This window comes from Tamandua tetradactyla, chromosome 21 (assembly GCF_023851605.1).
Source record: "Tamandua tetradactyla isolate mTamTet1 chromosome 21, mTamTet1.pri, whole genome shotgun sequence".
In the NCBI taxonomy this organism is placed as follows: Eukaryota; Metazoa; Chordata; class Mammalia; order Pilosa; family Myrmecophagidae; genus Tamandua; species Tamandua tetradactyla.
The window spans coordinates 33,806,458-33,824,964 of record NC_135347.1 but is presented as its reverse complement, the minus strand read 5'-3'; the positions used below and the strand labels follow the sequence as shown (position 1 = coordinate 33,824,964).

The 18,507-nt window shown below is 37.8% G+C and overlaps 1 protein-coding gene and 1 long non-coding RNA gene across 2 annotated transcripts in view; one reads left to right on the top strand and one right to left on the bottom strand.

Moving 5' to 3' along the window:
• The window catches only part of RIOK2 (RIO kinase 2), a 26,814-nt gene extending 18,154 nt beyond the window's left edge, over positions 1–8,660 (bottom strand). Inside the window, exons 1-4 of the mRNA XM_077139081.1 lie at positions 8,582–8,660; positions 8,062–8,280; positions 3,662–3,800; positions 2,727–2,843 (exon numbers count right to left, since the gene is read on the bottom strand). Of these exons, the coding sequence (XP_076995196.1) occupies positions 2,727–2,843; positions 3,662–3,800; positions 8,062–8,127 (322 nt within the window). The 5' untranslated portion in view covers positions 8,128–8,280; positions 8,582–8,660. The remainder of the gene's footprint in view (positions 1–2,726; positions 2,844–3,661; positions 3,801–8,061; positions 8,281–8,581) is intronic.
• Positions 8,243–18,507, top strand: LOC143665552 (uncharacterized). The gene is made up of 3 exons (XR_013167050.1): positions 8,243–9,027; positions 10,604–10,714; positions 18,308–18,507. It is a non-coding gene; the product is annotated as an uncharacterized LOC143665552 (long non-coding RNA).

The window sequence follows — 18,507 nt, the reverse complement described above, 5'->3', positions numbered from 1 at the left end:
CAAAATGATAAGCTGGTATGTAGTAATATCAATTACAAAAGAAAGCAACGACAGAAGACATGACTCTCAGGATTGAGCCTGGCCCTGACACTGGGGGAGCGACAACGCCTTCCTGATGAAAAGGGGAAAGGCAATGTAACAAACTAAGGTACAAATGAGTTCAAATGGAGTCAAGAGGCTACTGTGACAGCTAAGTGAGTTCAAATGGAGTCAAGAGGCTACTGTGACAGCTACTCTTATGCAAGCTTCAACTAGATATCGCTAAGTGCCATGGTTTGCCATACCCCAACAAAAATCATTCCTGTTAACCCTAAACAATACATAGGACTCTGAAACTCTACAAAATTTCATGTACTGAGTTTATTTTTCTGATATCTATAACCTCCAGAGAGTTCCTAGGCCAGGTAAATCTTGAAATCAAAAGGGGTCAGCCTCTCCAAGAATATTGACTAATTCCATCCCCCTATCCTTTACTGTTGACACCCTTTTTCAACATGAAAAACTTAGAATGGCATAGCCCAAAGACCACTATACATTGGGAGTAGGATCAAAGGAGAAGGAACAGTTATAACAGAGAAGATAGGATTTAACAAATGAGTATGACTGCTGAATCCTACATTGATACTTCTTTTAGCTTCTAGTGTTTTGGAGCAGCTAGAAGGAAAAACCTGAAAATGTGAAAGGTAATCCATACCAAACTTTGAAATCTGTTCTGTAATTACTTGTTAAAATGTACTTTGAAAACTATTGCTTTTTTTCTATATATGTTAGATTTCACAACAAAAAGTATATATTTATTTTTTTAAAAAAAGCAAGGATGCAAAGTATCAAAATTACTGTTTCCAAAGGTAATCAATCCTGTTGTGTCAATCATCATTCAATTTAGTTGGAAAAAATCTATTTCTTAATGTCCTATGGGACAAATGATTTAATATCTCCCTTTTCAAAAAATAAGATCTTCAATTCTTCAACTACGCCAATGAATAATAATTGTTAGAATATAATCTTACAATAAACAGAATGGAGCAGATCTTCCAATAAGCCATTCAACTACCAAAGTAAACTGCTATTTGTAATACTGATATTTAGATTGTGTTCTAATTGCTCATATAATTCAAATTGTTTAACCAATAATGGTTAACTTCTTCAGAATTGAGAAACAGTCTCTCACACTGTTGGTGGGAACTTCTGAGAGGGAAATCTGCAATATATATAAAAATTCTAAACGTATGTAACTTTTGCCCTGTTAATTAGATTTCTAAGACCGTATTTAAAAATACTTTTGTAAATGTGCATACTGAATTCTGTACAAGGATGTTCACAGCATTACTACTTATAAAAAAAAGACTGGCAATAACTTAAATGCCCATCAACAACGGGACTGGTAAAATGAATTATGGAACATCCAAACAATTTAATACTCTGCAACTATGAGAAAGACATATCTGCTAATATGAAATATCAGGGATGCATCACATGAAAAAAAAAACTCATAGAATGATGCACACTATTTGCTTCCACCAGCGATTAAAAAGATATGTGGATGTATATATACAAATATATATATATATGTAGTACATGTAAATACACACATAATACATATAAATACACGTGCATTTACAAAGGTATTTTCTAGAAGGATATGGAGAAAACTGATAAGCACTGATAGCACTGGGAAATAGTGATAGGAGACTGGGACCTGGGTTTGGAGCAAGACTGACTTTTTATCCTACTCTCTTTTGTAGCATTTACTGTTTTGCCATGTAATTATACCTTTAAAAAGACATTGTATTTTAAAACGAATTTTTATTTCATGATGACTTGGCTCTCATATTGCATATTATTGGAGTTATCTGTAATAGTCAATGCCCAATTTTTCACTCAAAAGTAAAGTCAAGACTGGACATAAAAAAAATTAACAGAATGCCTACCCTAAAGGGGATGTTTATTACCTCATATGGTTACTACGTAATACACACACACACACACACACACACACACACACAAGTTATGCTGTAATTAGTACTCTCATATTACATCTTAAATATACATCACAATCTGGATATAAATACAGAAGATATATACACCATATGAAGTAATGTAACACAGCAACCTCCTCTGGAGTAAGCTTCCTAATAATACTTCTACTTCCAATTAATGTAACTACATATGATAAACTATATAGGACAAAAAGCAGTATATCAGAGGGCATAGCATAAAGAAAATCATTCCCTGTTCTTTATCCTTTCCTGTCTTCCACATAAAGAATAAAATACACAAGTATTTGTTCAATGCTATTTTAGAATGCTTTTTTCCTGTGTTCTTCACATACCATCATTGCCTCATTGATCATATTGCTGCAATGGAAAAACATACGTGTAGTTTTAAATATGCACTGTCTTCTAGTACTTTCTCATGTTACATATTTTAAACTTATAAATGTATAATTTATCAGATACAAAATAAGAATAAATAAAATATTTGCAAAGATTTCAGTTATTAGAGAAAAATTAATTTTGGTATGAATTTTTGGTGATGGATTTATGAAAAAAAAACCAATAATCTACTAAACTAAAGGTACTTTCATAATATATACTGCTTCCAATCAGCTTTCCAATTTATTGTTTGGTTGGGAAAAACAGAAAAATTACAAGACAAGTATTTTTTTAAGGGTAAATGTAAACTAAAGCAAATAAAATGTTTTTAATTGTACTGTTAGTACTTACCTGATTCTTTGCCAACACCCATCTGGTTTCCCACAGACTCAACTACCTGTCTAGAAGAAAGTGTTTTCAAAGCTAGGTAATCATATCCAGCATTTGTCAACCGATAGCCCTGGACAGCTAAACAAAATCAAATGAGAAAGAATACAGTTGAGTTACAATGTCCCTAGTCACATCAGTTCAAGACATTCATGAGAAATATTTAAACATGGAAAGTCTTAGTTAGAAAAAGATGAACTCCATAGTCATACATGTTTCCCACTTCTCCCAATAATTGACATTTCTCTGCTAAAGTAGTGCTACTGCTACTTGGAGTGTGACCAGTACTAACTGCAAATGTTTGTACTGGTTGTTGACAAGATAAATACAGAAACTGAAATGAGGTGTTTAATTTCAGAAATTTTTACAATCAATTTGACCAAATTATTTTATATCTTTGACTCTAATAATAACATTGTTGTACCTGTATTCTGTATGTGTTTCTTATTTCATTTTCTAAATTGCATTTTATAGAAAATGGATCTGTGATAGGTTGAAAAAGGAAACTTGTCCTTCACCACAGATGGTTTGAGAAGTACTGATATGGGCTTTAATCCAATATGGTTAGAGTCCCTAAAGCAAAGGAAATTGGGCACAAATCTACATTTCCTGTGTAGATTGCATTTTCCACAGATGGCAACAATAATTATCTCTAGCCTACCTGCTCTTGTGCAATGAGAACTTGCTACTTCCCTGCTGGAGGTAGTCTATTTTCCATGTACATCAAACAGCCCTGTGATTGCTCTGGCCAATAGAACAGGGCAGAAAGACACTGTCAATTCTGGGTCTAGGGCCTGCCTGGTCTACTATTGAGTAACTTCTGCTTTCTGCCTTTTAGAACATCTGATCTGAGGAGGTCAGTCACAGAAGAATCACAAATGGTGGCTCAAAATACTTACTTTTTGTACGCTCCCAAGCTACAAGTTTATGTTTCACTAATTCTCTTAAAACTTTGTTACAGCCACCATGTTTAAGGCTGGCTATAGAAGCAATCAAACTGCAAGGAACAATTTCATGGTTCTTCATGCCCATTTCAACCTGAAACGAAAAGAATCATTATATAATCATAATCAACACAGGGTCCTTGTCTAAGCCCTTGCTAAGAAGTTAACTTGTTAAAACTTTCCTGATTATGAATAAATATATGCATAATTATTTTCTCCTCTGAACAAATGTTTAATAACAATTTAATATATAATCACTGCATTCATATTGTCTCCCTACTAAAGTACATGGACTTCAACAGCAGGAATTGTGAGTACTTAGCATAGTTAATGGCATGTAATTTTTGACATCTAAACATTTACCTTTAAAAATGACAGATGTTTCACATATTTATTAAGTAGGTATTTAAAGGGAAAGTACTGTACACAACTGTAGTAACATTGTGTAGGACAAAAAATATATATAAAAATACTCTCTCTGTCCCAGAGAGTTTATCATGTAATTGTAGAAATAAAAAAAAACTCTATCTATCTCTATTAGAAGGTAAGAAGAAATAAATGCTAAAAAACAGGTAGCTCAGGGCACAACAGGAATACTTCTCGCTAAGGGATCAGTTTCAACGAAGAAGCAGCACTTGAGACTGACTTTGGGTGATGCAGACATTCAGAGAAAGTAGGAAAGGGACTAATAGGGAAAGACAAAAAAAGATTTGGACTTGGCACATATACAAGCACACAGCACAGTAAACAGCTAGAACAGTCATACCTCAGGTTAGATGGCATGCAGAGTTCATGAACAGAAGGCTGGAAAATACTTCTGAGTAAGGTATGTAAAGTGTTTACATTTTATACTGAAGAAAGTAGAAAACTCTCGAAGCTGTTTGGGCAAGGGAGACATATATACAGAATTGTTTTAAGGACACTGATCTAGAGGAAAATGAAAAGTGGTTCAGAGAAAGCAAAAATTGGAGGTGATTTTTAGAGAACTAAGGCAAAAGCTGACTACAGAGAAAACAAAAGCCAGAACAGGGCAACTCATAATGGTAATGGAGGGAAGAAATGAAACATATTTAGGAAATATGATGGGAGGGCTTAGGCATTGGTTGGATGTGGGAGGGTAAAGTGAATGAAGAGTCGAAGTTGACAGTGAGGAAAAGCAAGTTTTTAAATGATTACTGTTTGATTTTTTGGAGGTATTTGAGAAAGAAGTGAGGGCAGAGATAAAGTTGATGAATTCAGGTAAGGTATTGGAAGTCCTCTGAATGACGATGTTACAGGAAAACTGGAAAAATAGATCTATACTCAGGAATGAAGTCATAATTAGAGGGAAAAATCTTCAATTATTTTCTAGAGGTGAGAAATGACAGTGAGGTATATGCAATCACCAAGCAAGAGATAATGGGAAAAAAGGAGGGTTGGGGAACAGAATTTTGAGGGAAATTCCCATTGAAAGGTAAATGCAGCCAGTCAAAGAATGATTCCAAATATAGGAGAAGCCAGAGAAGTCAAGGAAAGAAAAGTCAGGCAAAGGTGTAATGCCCATTCTGGTAAAGTTGGTCAACTGAGACTGGTATGCTGTATCTCATGAAAAGGTCATTCCTTGATAAGTTTCAAGAAGAACTTAAAACACTGCACAGCTAAAATTTTGGAGGAAAAATCTGGTATCATCTTGATGTCCCAAACAAATCTTACATTTTAAAACTTAACTCATCTTCCATGCCTTTTTCTCTTCCCTACCCTGCAATACACTTAAAAAAATTTTATTAATAAAACCAATCAACATACATGAACTTTTTTTTGTATGTGCATTACTATGATCATTTCTTAGAACATCTGTATCAATTCAGAAAAATAAATAAAAACAGAAAAAAATTCATACATACCATACCTCTTACCCCTCCCTTTCATTGATCACTAGCATTTCAATCTACTAAATTTATTTTAAAATTTGTTCCCCCTATTATTTATTTTTAATCCATATGTTTTACTCATCTGTCGATAAGGAAGATAAAAGGAGCATCAGACATAAGGTTTTCACCACACAGATGTAACCACACAGTTACATCGCGAAAGCTATATCATTATACAATCACCTTCAGAGACATGGCTACTGGAACACAGCTCTACATTTTCAGGCAGTTTTCTCCAGCCTCCCCATTACACCTTAACTAAAAAGGTGATGTTTATTTATTGCATAAGAATAACCTCCAGGATAACCTCTCAACTGTTTGGAATCTCTCAGCCACTGACACTTTATTTTGTCTCATTTCTCTCTTCCCCCTTTTGGTCTAGAAGGGTTTCTCAATCCTTTGATGCTGAGTCCCAGCTCATTCTTCGATTTCTGTCCCACGTTGCCAGGAAGGTCCACACCCCTGGGAGTCATGTTCCATATAGAGAGGGGGAGGCCTGCGAATTTGCTCTTCATGTTGGCTGAAAGAGGCCACAAATGAGCAACAAAAGAGGTTCTCTTGGGAGTGACTCTTAGGCCTAATTTTAAGTAGGCTTAGCCTATCCTTTGCAGGGTTAAGTTTCATATGAACAACCCCCAAGATTGGGGGCTTGGCGTATTGCTTTGGTTGTCCCCACTGCTTGTGAGAGTGTCAAGAATTCTCCACTTGGGGAAGCTGAATTTTCCCCCTTTCTCACCATTCCCCCAAGGGGACTTTGCAAATACTTTTTTATTCACTGTTCAAATCACTCGGGGATTTATCAGGGCATCACTCTGGACAAACGTACAAAATTTCATGCCCTATTCAAGGTTCCACGTACTATGGTGTTCAAGTAAGCTGTCCACTTAAGTTATATTTCCAGTACTCTCTTGACTCCCCTTTTCTGACAGAGGAATTAAGGATGTGAATGTGCGCAGTATGCAGAAAAGGAAGGTGTTCCTTTAGAAGACAGCAGATATTTAGAGAAACTCCAGCTGAAATATAAGCAATCTAGGAGAGGAGAGAGAAAGAAAAGTATCTCCCATATTTCATTCTTAGTTTGCATTTGATAGTATAATTACATATCCTTAAGTATTTCCTTTTTGGTCAATTTTAAAAACCAGAACATGAAGCCTTAAGAAAATACAAAAAGAATTAGTGTAACTTATATCACAAAACTCCCTTTACATATTATAAAATATAGGTATTCCATATCATGGGGCTTATTCCTTACCAAAAGATAAGCTTCAACAAAAGGCTGCTAAATAAATTTACTGCTTTATTCTGCAAATGCCTAAGTCTATGCGTTGAGCTCTGTGCCAGAAATCTTTAAGATTTTTGTCACTCCCCTATTTATAGCCATTTAAGGCTTTCTCCACATTTAGAATAAATTCCAAACTCTTACCAAGGCCTGGCTCTCACCTTTTCCTGCGATATCTCCTACCATTCAGTCTTCTGCTTGCTATGTTCCAGTCACATTGTCCTTTTCATTCTTCAAACATGTTACGACTCTTCCTGCCTCATGCCTTTACTACTATTTACTGCCATGTATTACTATCACTAGAATTGTTTCCTGTCTCAAACATTCTTCCTAAGGAGTTCACTGGGTTGCCTCCTTGTTCTTACTTAGCTCCTATCATGCCCTTTTCACTCTTTCATTTAGCAAACATAATTATTGAGTACCTACCAAATGTCAGACACTTTTTTTTTAAAGGCCTTGAACATGTTGGTTGCAACAATAACAGAAAAGATTCTCGTGCTCAAGCAGCCTTCCCTTACTATCCAATGTAAAGATGGCATCCCCCACACAGGTGCACAGACTTTCTGTTCTGTTATCCTGCTTGTCATCTTCACGGCCTTTATTATCCGATTTATCCTGCTCATGTATTTACTCTTTAGTTGATTATGATCTGTCTCCCTCCCATCTTGTTGGTTTTGTTCTCCGCTAAATCCCCTACAATTGTTACTAAAAATCCGACAAATATGCGTTGGCTAAATGAACCAGAAGGTATGTTTTACGACTGAATCTGTGACGCTATCTCTACCAAGTGTCCCCAGGGGGCTTCTTAAACCCTCACTCATCCGCGGAAGCCCAGGTCAGGGAAGCGCCCAGGTCAGGGAAGCGCCCAGGTCAGGGAAGCTCCCAGGCCACACAGAGACGACTGTGGCCCTATTGAAAGCGAGAAGAGAAATAGAGAGGAAATGATTAGAAAAAGAAGAGTTGCTTTTTTAAGAAAAAAAAAAATTAACAAACAAGGACGACTCTCTAGGCTTTTAACACTTCGACACTTGGCGTCCTCTTTTTCCCATTCCGAGTCCCAGCCGGGCCCAGAGCGCGCCGGCTCAGTAACCAGCAAACTTCGAGAAACAGGAAGAGGCCGCACGATGGGGAGGGACCAGGGAGAAAGAAACCCGCAGTCCTCTTACCGCTGTCAGGACCCTGAAGTCATCCCGACTCATGTAACGCAACTTGGCCACATTCACCTTCCCCATCGCGGGCCACCGCGGCACAGGACCAGGTGAGAAGATTCCTCCACAGCAGCGGAAGAGCGCAAGGGAGGCGCGTAGACGCGCCTTTCACGCGCCTCCCAGCAGCCGCAGAGCTTGCGCATGCGCCGTGCCTTGCTAATAGACGCGCGATCTCGTCTGCATGGGAAAAGAAAACGATTTCTGTTTTATGAAGCATAGAATATGGAACAAAGGAACTTTTTATTAATTTTACTAGAGGAGTTAGCTGGCGAACATTTTATTTTACACATCTATCAGGACTAGTTGACTAAAAAGTGTCCTGCTTTAGCTGAATGGTAACTTAACGGGAAGAGGATCTTATCCCCAAACAGCAACTCCTACTTTAGGCAAAATGACTTCCAACAAGAGAGGGAAAAAAAATAACCGGAGAGAGATTCGGGACAACTAAGGCTGTTAAAAGTAAAATGCCGGTAGTCACCAAGCCAGCCTCTCTACTTCCAATTAAGCCGGCTCAGGGCTGGGAAAGGCGTGGTTGACGAGGCCTCCTTTGCGCCTGCTCGGTACTAGGACGTCGCGGGGCTCTTGAGGCCCGGAGTGCGCCTGCGCCTGTTGGGGTGTGGTTCCTAGTGAAGTGCGGAGGGCGGGGCTGTCACGGTTAGTTTTCCGTGTTTCCAGAGCAACTGGACAATTTGATGGTTCAGGGACACACCTGAGGGTAAGACTTCTAGGGCCCAGGAAGAATTTCAGCGCGTTAGGAGCGTTACCCCTGCTCGCTCTTCAACTCCTCTTTACACCAACAGAAAGTGGTAATCGGAGCGCGACTGTAAAAAACTCGCACCCAGCTAGAGGATGCGCCCTCTACCTTGACATTCTTAAAACGACAACAGCCGCAAGAATAGCGGCCAACAACTGCAAATTTGTACGGTAATGTTTGTATTTATATCTTACTTCATTAGTTATATTTTAAACCTCTAGACGCAAATATTTTGATACACTCCTCAAGTTAAGGTGTAAGGGCTGTATATTGTCACCGACGATCGTGGTCCATTCAGCCTGCGCCTGGTTCCCAAGTGATGTATAACCTTTCCCTGGGTCCAGTCTCAAAACTTTGCATGTAAACTTTGAACTTGGTATTTACAGACTTCCATTTTTTCCCCCTGACGTTCTTCTAACTGATGTATTGGATTTTGCCCCTCCCCAAGGTCCATATTGGGTTTGTTCCTTAGTTCTAACTCAGAGTTAGACCTTTCCTAAAACTTGCACTGAATTTTGGAGGCAGGCAGTAGACTGTCTTTCCAGCCAGAATAGCTAGTTTTCCGAAATCATAGAATGGAACAGACGTAACAACCCTCTATTCCCTCTACACTTCAACTTCTGGCTTCTTTGAACTCCAGTGTTGTAAATCTTTGATTAACAATGCCCAACTAATGGAAGCCTCCATTTAAATGGAGTTTTCTTTCTGTACTTCTCCATGTTAAGACATAGAAATGAAGATGTTAAAGAAACCAAACGACGAATTTATAGAGCAAGAATGGGATAGAAAATGCATCTGGGTCTCTACTCTCAATTTGACATTTAAGCAGACATTGATAATCTATTATGCACAAACCTTATATTCCTTCTCAACACTGCTTCAGACAGCAACTCCTAATTGATTGGATTCAGCTTGAATTGCCCTTCTGGTCTGGAGTGTATCCTGGGATTACTCACACTGACCCCAAATCAACAAACTGTCAATAAAAATATTTCTATAAAATCATCTTAGTAATCAGATCCTGAAGAGTAAAAGTAAATGATTCGTGTTGTTTGATATTCTATTCTGCTCTATCATACTATACTTACTAATAACTAAAACAAAAAATGTACAGTGTTCCTCATTCCTTTATTCATTCCTTTATCATATTATATCAAACTTATATGCCACACATTTTGCTAGGTCCTCAGGAAACTTGATCCCGATCCTAGCCATGTGAGGTAGGGAGATGAATAGAAAATTAGAGTATAGTGTGATAGAGGTATACATAGGGTTTTTTGTGTCATTATTTCCTCCTTCCGGACCTCCTCTCCCATCTCATACACATACCCTGCCTCTCACACACACATACCCTGTCCTCACAGAGACCCTGCAGAGGATCTTACCTATCTGTAGATTAAAGTTCAAATTTAGACTGGCATTCAAGGCCTTAAATAATTTATATCATTATTTACCTTCAAGTATCTTATACTTTTGCCTAATTGAACTACATTGTTTTTTACTTTTACAGCTCCTTCGATTTTTTGTTTCACTGCCTTTTCCCTTTACCAGCAATATTTGCCTTCCCCTCCCCTTACGTATTTTTCTTTTTTCCGGTAACCAAATATGTAACTCTTCCGTACGATTCTTCACATGGTATGTACACCATGAAACTTTTCTTCATTATCCCTGTATTAGTTTCCTAGGACTGCTTAACAAATGACCACAAATGTGAGCTTAAAACAACAGAAATTTGTTTACTCACAGTTCTGGAGGCCAGAAGTCTGAAATAACTTTTACTGGGCTGAAATCAAGGTGTTAATATACTTCCTCTTGAGGCGATGAGGAAGAAACCATTCCTTGCTTCTTCCAGCTCTGGTGGGTACCAGCATTCCTTGGCTTACGGTTGTATCACTCCACTCTCTGCTTCCCTGGTCACGCTGCCTCGTCCTCTTCTCAGTATGTGTCAGATATTCCTCACCCTCTCCCTTATAAGTACTTATGTGGTTGCATTTAGAATCTACCCAGATACACAGGAAATCTTCCCATCTTAAGATACTTAATCACATCTGAAAAGTCCCTTTTTTGATTGTATAAGGTAATATTCTCAGGTTTCAGGGGTTAAGATGTGAATACCTTTTTTTTTTTTTCTGGGGTGGGGGGCGTGGCATTATTCAATCTCCTTCAATCCCAAAGGGAAATAAATTTTCTCTCTGTAGCACTTTATCTTTAATGATACTGGCCACTTTTTAACCTCCCTTCCTGGCCCTTAACATGGATTAATTATGGAAAACTTTGAACAAGGAGATTGAAATAATGAATTTAGAGTCATGGAAAAAATACATTTTTGTGCATAAGAAATACTAGCTAAAAGTGAGAAAAACTGTGATTATTTAGTGCTGTAATGCCATACATTTGAGTATTAGAAATATCACATTTTTTTCCATGGCAGAAAAAGCCACGGAGTGAAACATGGCTGTGTGGCATTTATGGCATGCTCCAACAAGAGTTTCACAATGCAGAGCTATAGGGTTTTGGAGCATAGTAGAATATACGATAAATCGTATACCTTTTGTGAAACAGATCCTGACTTGGCAGGGCCCTGAGAGATAAAATGCCTGACATTGAGGCACCAAGTGACAACATGGCCACAGTTGCTCTTCACAAGCTGGTTTTTGTCAGGTCAACTGTATTGTAAGGTTGGGTAGGCCCCCACCATAAAACAAAACTGGACTCATACTTCCACAGGTGGGATCACTTATGATCAGTTGATGAAGGAGGAAAAAAGCCTGCATTTGGTTCATAGATAGGTGAGTTTGGTGTGTGAGTATAAGCCATAAATGGAGGGTAGTTGTGCTGCAGTACTACTGTGGTGGTCTTGAAAGAGAAGTGGTGAGGGAGTATCTTCCCAATAGGCAGAGCTTTGGGAGGTACATCTGGTTATCCACTTTGTCTAGAAAAAGAAATAACCAGGATCAAAATATACATGGACAGAGGGGCAAAGGTGAATAACTTGTTGGTTTGTAGGTGTCTAGAAGCAGGAAAAATTGGGGACAAGGAATTTTAAGATAAAGGCTGTGAATGCATATACAGTAGTGGGCAAGAAGTGAAGATCTTTGTATTGCATACTAACACCCATCAGAAAGAATCCAACACAGAAGATGTGCTATGACAACCAGATAAACTAAAACTTTGTCTTTTTGATACCAACCAGTCTCTGTCATGCCACCTGCCATCCCAGTGAGGAGGCTGTGTATAGGCTGGGCAGCATAGGCTACCACCTACTAAGGTTAAAACAGCTGCTGCTGCTTCTGAACACCCAGTTTGCCTGCAACAGAGATCATTGCTGAGTTCCAAATATGGTGCTGTGTCTTGGGGAGACCATCCAGTCACTTGGTGTCACAACCAGATATTAATATTCACGATTATAGACACATTATGGGCAACAGTTTGCTTTTCCTGTCTATTGGCCCTCAGCTTGCACCGGTATTCTGGGGCTTATAAAATGTTTGCTCTAACAGCATGGGTTGTACCTTCATCAAAGGAGTTAATAAAAGTATGCACATGACCATGGAATCACAGCTTTTTATCACTGTTCGGAAGCTCCTGGCATTATAGAGTGATGGGAAAGTCTGTTGAATGAACAACTATTGAAGGTACTGCTGAGGTGCCAGCTCAGATGTTATACCTTGTAAGTTTGAGTTGCCATCCTCCAAAGGTTCAGTAACTTTTTATTTGGTCCCAACTGATACATGAGCAAAGGAATTGATAGTTGGAAATAGGATGGGGAATTTGTGCTTTCCATTTCAGCAACTCTGGGCTCTCAAGGTTTAGAAGTCTTGTTTACCAAAGGGGAACACTTCCACCAAAAGACAAGCAAGAGTTCAGTTGACAATAAGCTATGTCAGCTGTCTGCTCTTCAACCTCTTGACCTAAGAGGGCATGAAGGGGACATCAGAATGAGGATCTGAGTTTATGCCAACAGCTAAGCAAGGGAGATTAGCAGACATGCCACAGCTGAGGATGAGAGGAGTTTAGAATGAACTGTAAATGAACATGACAATAGGTATTAATTATGGTGCCAAGACCAGCTTCAGTGAGGTGGGGGGGCCCTATGGTTTGCCCCATTTATCTTCCTCTTCTAAGATTCTTTCACAAAGAGAGGCTCACTGGAATCCTGAAGGCGTTTCCTCTAGAACTTAAACAAAGATGTGGGTCCAAACAGCTCAAGGAGTGATGCACCACTCAGATATCCCCCTACAAGAGTGAAGAACCTACTTCACCAGCTGCTGGGTATACTGCCAGTACTCTACGTGGATTGCCTAAGTTGAAAGGATCCACTTCGCCCAAGGTCATACCTCCTTTATGGGGTTACCCAGATCCAATGACTGATTCAACCTTTAGCCAGCCCCATCCTGAAGGGTCATTCTATCTTCAGAACAAAGAACTTTATACATTCCTATAAAGTTGACTGAGGCCTTATTTGAACATCACAGCTCAAACTCTTCCTTTGTTCAATACTTCTTCTTTTTCTGCATTCATCTAGGAGTTCATCATTAGGGCACTCCCTGTTAATCCTCTTGCATGCTAATCTCCAGTGCAGGGTCTGCTTTTTGAAGGAACTCAACCTATGCTGATGATTTTCTTGACCCTCAACCTAGTGATAATGGGATCCTGTCACTAAAAGTGGGATAGGTAGGATAAGACTGCCAACTGAGAGATAGGTTATTGGCCTAATTCTGCCACTAACTAGTTCTTTAAAAAATATTTTTTGTTGAGAAATTTTCACACACACACATTCCATACATGGTGTATAATCATTGGCTCACGGTATCACTACTGATCATTTTTTCAAACATTTGCATCATTCCAGAAAAAGAAATGAAAAGAAAAAAACCCTTATATATCACACCTCTTACCTCTCCCTATCATTAACCACTAGAATTTCCAACTACCCAATTGATTTTACCCCTTGTCCCCCATTATTTATTTATTTTTTCATCCATATTTTTTTACTTGTTTGTCCATACCCTGGATAAAGGGAGCATCAAACACAAAGTTTTCACCATCGCACAGTCAGTTGTAAAAGTGATATCTTTATACAGTCATCTTCAAGAATCAAGGCTACTGGAACACAGCTCAACAGTTTAGGTACTTACCTCCAGCCACTCCAGTACACCATAAACTAAAAAGGGATATCTATATAATGTATAAGAATAACCTGTAGGATAACCTCTCAACTCTGAAATCTCTCAGCCACTGAAACTTTATTTTGTCTCATTTCTCTCTTCCCCCTTTTGTCAAGAAGCCTTTTTGAATCCCTTGATGCTGGGTTCCAGCTCCATCCCGAGGTTTCTGTCCCATGTTGTTAGGGAGGTTTACACCCCTGGGAATCATGTCCCACTTTACTAATTAGTTTTTTGATGGGTGAATTCTTTTTTTTAAAAATATTTTTATTGATAAAACTTCACATACAAACATAAAACATTCTAAACATACAGACATTCCATACATGGTGTACAATCAGTGGCTCAAATATCACCACATAGTTGTGTATTCATCACCATGATCATTTTTTTGAACATTTGCATAACTCCAAAAAAGAAGTAAAGAAAAAAGAAAAAACTAATATGTAACATACTCCTTACCCCTCCCTCTCATTGACTTCTCGTATTTCAATCTACCCGATTTATTTTAACTGTTGTTTCTCCTAATATTTGTCTATTTTTTATCCATATTTTTTACTCATCTGTCCATAGATGGGTGAACTCTTCTCTCATTAATGCAAGCTTTTATTTTGAATGTTTACTATACATGCATTTTGCTAGGTAAAAACTCAGTTCCTTCCTTGAGGAGCTTTGGGTCTAATGAATATTAGGTTCTTTATTTGTATTATAAAGGGGTTGAACTTGAATTGGTGCTTCCAAACCCTTTGTTAATTTCAGGTCCCATCTGGGGGCCTATTACCTCCAGTCCTTCCTGATTGAGAATCAGTCTCCTCTGTGTATCCCTAAAAACCAAGAACATTTGGTGAAGATTTGTTTTGTGAAAGTAATATTTTCATTTTGCAAATAGATTATATAATAATGTTATATATGCATTTCAAAGAGTACTTCCCGAGCTCATACTGCTTATCTTAAGACTTACTAGATAGGCAAGCTCTGTATTAGTCAGGATCCAGTCAGAGGACAGAAACCATCTAGGTTATTTAAACAGATAATTTAATAAAAAAAAAATCTGACAGGTATAAAGTTGTTAACTAGATATTGAAAAGGGAAGAGAAAACCCTAAGGTACCACAGCTACCATGGCTAGGGCTGAAGGAACAAAAATAAGCAATGCAAGTTATTAAAACTTTGACATTTTGAGGAGAGGCCCTATGGACCTGAAATCCAGACCTCTAAGGAGGGTGGCATGGCCGTGTTGGTGCGCTGGAGCAGAAGGATGTGACAAGGCTGATTTGGCAAAATGTTGTAAAAACGGCAAAATGTTGTAAAAACGGCAAACTGGATCCAGCTGGTGCTATGGTAAAGAACTACTGCTGTTGGGGTGAAGAAGTGCTGTGGAGATGATGCTAACAAGATGGCATACAGGCAGGAAGGCTGAGGGTGCAATCAGGAAGTAGATGGAAGTAGCAAGTGGATTTCCACCTGGCATTTCTTTTTGGCAGACTCCAGCATGGAGCCAACTGGCAAAGCAGGAATATGGTTTGCAAGGTCCCATCCCTAGCCAGAAATTAGAATGTGGAAATGTGGGTTTGGACCTGAGAGACAGTAGCTTAATAAGTGGCACAACCTTTAAGGTACTTTTGAGTTTTGAGATTCTATTGACCTGTCTGTTTGACCTGCAAAGAGTATAGTCAAGTAAGTTTCAAAATAGCTTGCTTTTTTTTTTTTTATGATGTTTTCTTTTAATATACCTTGATTCAGAGAGTAACTTATTTTCGATTTTTGGTCTTTGAATTAATTGCCTTGCTTGAATTAAGTAATTCATTAATTAGAGCAATTCATGAATGAATGTAACATTAATTAAATAATGTTTTAGTCCTATATTGGTTTTCAAGGGCTGTCGTAACAAAGTACCACAAACTGGGTGCCTTATAAACAACAGAAATGTATCTGTTCTCAGTTCTGGAAGCTAGAAGTCTGCTTCCTCAGAAAGTTCTATGGAAGACTCCTTCCTTGTCTTTTATTAGCTTCTGGTGGCTCCAGGCATTCCTTGTTTTATGGCAGCTCTGTTTTCACATGGCCGCATTCTCTCTGTGTGTCTGTGTCGCTTTTCCTTTTTCTATAAGAATGACAGTCGTACTGGTTTAAAGGCCCACCCTATTCCATAGGGCCGTATCTTACGTAATTACAGCTGCAGTAGCCCTATTTCCAAGTAATGTCACAATCAGATGTACTGGGGGTTAGGACTGACTTCAACATATCTTTTTTGGGAGACACAGTTCAAACCATAGTAAGTTCTGTGCTTGGATTTCTTTTTGTTGTTGTAGCTTTCCTTGTCTATAAGAATTAAACATTAATCCCAATACTCTGTTAAAGATTTTTATTAAATAGAGCTTTTGAGGTCCTAAAATAATATGTGTAATTGTCTTGGTTAACAAATTAGAACATTTGATGTATTATATCAAGTTACTGTTTCCAATGCTGGAATTTTAAATATTTTCACATATTAAATTTTACATAATTTTATGATTTTTTCTTGTATAGTGAATCTTGGCTTTAAAAATATTCTCCAGACTACAGGATATTTAACTGGCCTTCTGTTAAAACAGCCTTTTTAAAGTTTAAGCTACTGCCTGACTTCCAAACTTGGTTAAACATTCTTACCACACCCCCTTTAACATGGCTTAGTATACTATTCTTTAACATGGAACATTTGCTCATATGGAGTTTTTATGAAAGTAAACTTTATATAAAATGTTAAACTTTCAGTAGGAAATGGTCAAATAAATAGAGCATATTAAAAATGAGGTGTTCAAAAATGGAAAGATGTTTTAATTAGCTGAAGAAGTACTTAAAATATCTGTTGACATAAACTGACAAACATGAACATTTATTTAATCTCTTGTGTTTTATCAATAAAAACTTTATTATAAAGAATGATTTATAAAGCTTTCATTTTGTACATAAATGTAAATGAGAGTCCAAAAATAAATGTTCTCAAAGATACAAATTGTGAAAATGGGTTCTAGTTAAGCTTATTGAAAGGCAGTAACCATGCCAGACTTCCAAATACTGCAAATACTTTTCCATAGATAAATATATAAGTACCTCAAAATGCTGGCTGAAAATCTAACCTAAAAAGGGCAATTTATATACTGGGTTCTTTCATACTAGTTGTTGGAAACCACTGTTCTCGAGACACATTGAAATGGTTCTACTTTTATTACTGCAGGTGTCCCTTTTCAAACATCCTTCCCAAGGATAAGATTGTTTGGGTCTCTTAGAATTCTCAACTTTGTTAAGCTGCCATCTATAATCAGAGGACATCTGGAAATGTTGGAATTAGATTTTTAAAAAGTGGCTGGAGTTACCATAGCCACCAATACTCTGTTACCCCAAATTCATTTATTAATCTTCCATGGATTTCTCATCAGGGAAATCAGAGGTTGGCATTAATTGATCTGAATATTAATTCATGTTGAACTGATTTGTTTTTCTAAACCTATAAAGCATATGTTGAGCCTGTATGGTATAAAGCCCATACAGTACATTTAGCCAAAAATAACCTGTTGGCTGGTCGTTTTTAGAACTTTTACTATTTCTGTAACTATTAGAGATGTGTTCTAATTAGTACTTAATATATGGTCTCTTTACAGTTTGTGAATAAACTGAACCCCCCTTTTGGATTTTTCCCTCTTGGTTTCTGCCATGGGCATTTCACTACCTGAGGTGAAATGAAAATTGTATTACTTTTATTGTTTTATTTTATTGGCTCTGATGAAATGTTTCTTTAAGAATCTGATGATATTACATTCCTGGATATTTAAAGATCTGTTTTTTCCACTGTTTTCCTTATTTTCCTAGGTCCCTGAGAGTAGAACTCAATCATCTCAACATTAATTTCTTAATTGTGAAGATCATATTCTGTAGAGAAAACCATTTTTATTTTTAAAAGTATATTCTTAATCTAGCATTTCATGTTAGATGTTTTCAGTAATTTTTTCCATATTTATTTTTTATTTTGAACTTATTTATAAGTAATCAGTAGCAGAATTTCATAATTACCCCAATGTGCATTCTTTCCTTCTTCCTCTTAGCAATAGAAGCTGCTGATTTACAGCTGGGCACATGGTCTCTGAGCTAGAGACTCCATTTCCCAGCCTTGTCAGAGCTAGGTGTGGTTGGTTACATGGCTAAGTTTTTGTCTGTAGGATGTGCATATAAATTATAAATGCAGTTTCTGGGTCTTGGCTTTTAAAAAATTGGATATATGTGTCCTACTTTTTTATTCCCTTCTACTGCAGCCTGGACCTTACCCATAGTGGTGGTGAACCAGCTTCAAGCTTGTAGATGAGGACAGTATTCTGAGGGGATGTCTGGAAAATAAGATGGAAGGACCCTGGACCCTGGGTGACCCCATGGAGCAGGGTGCCTGCCCAGTCTGCTTCACCTGCCCACCTCTTAATGTTATGTGAGAGAGCAATAAACTCTTATCTTGTTTTAA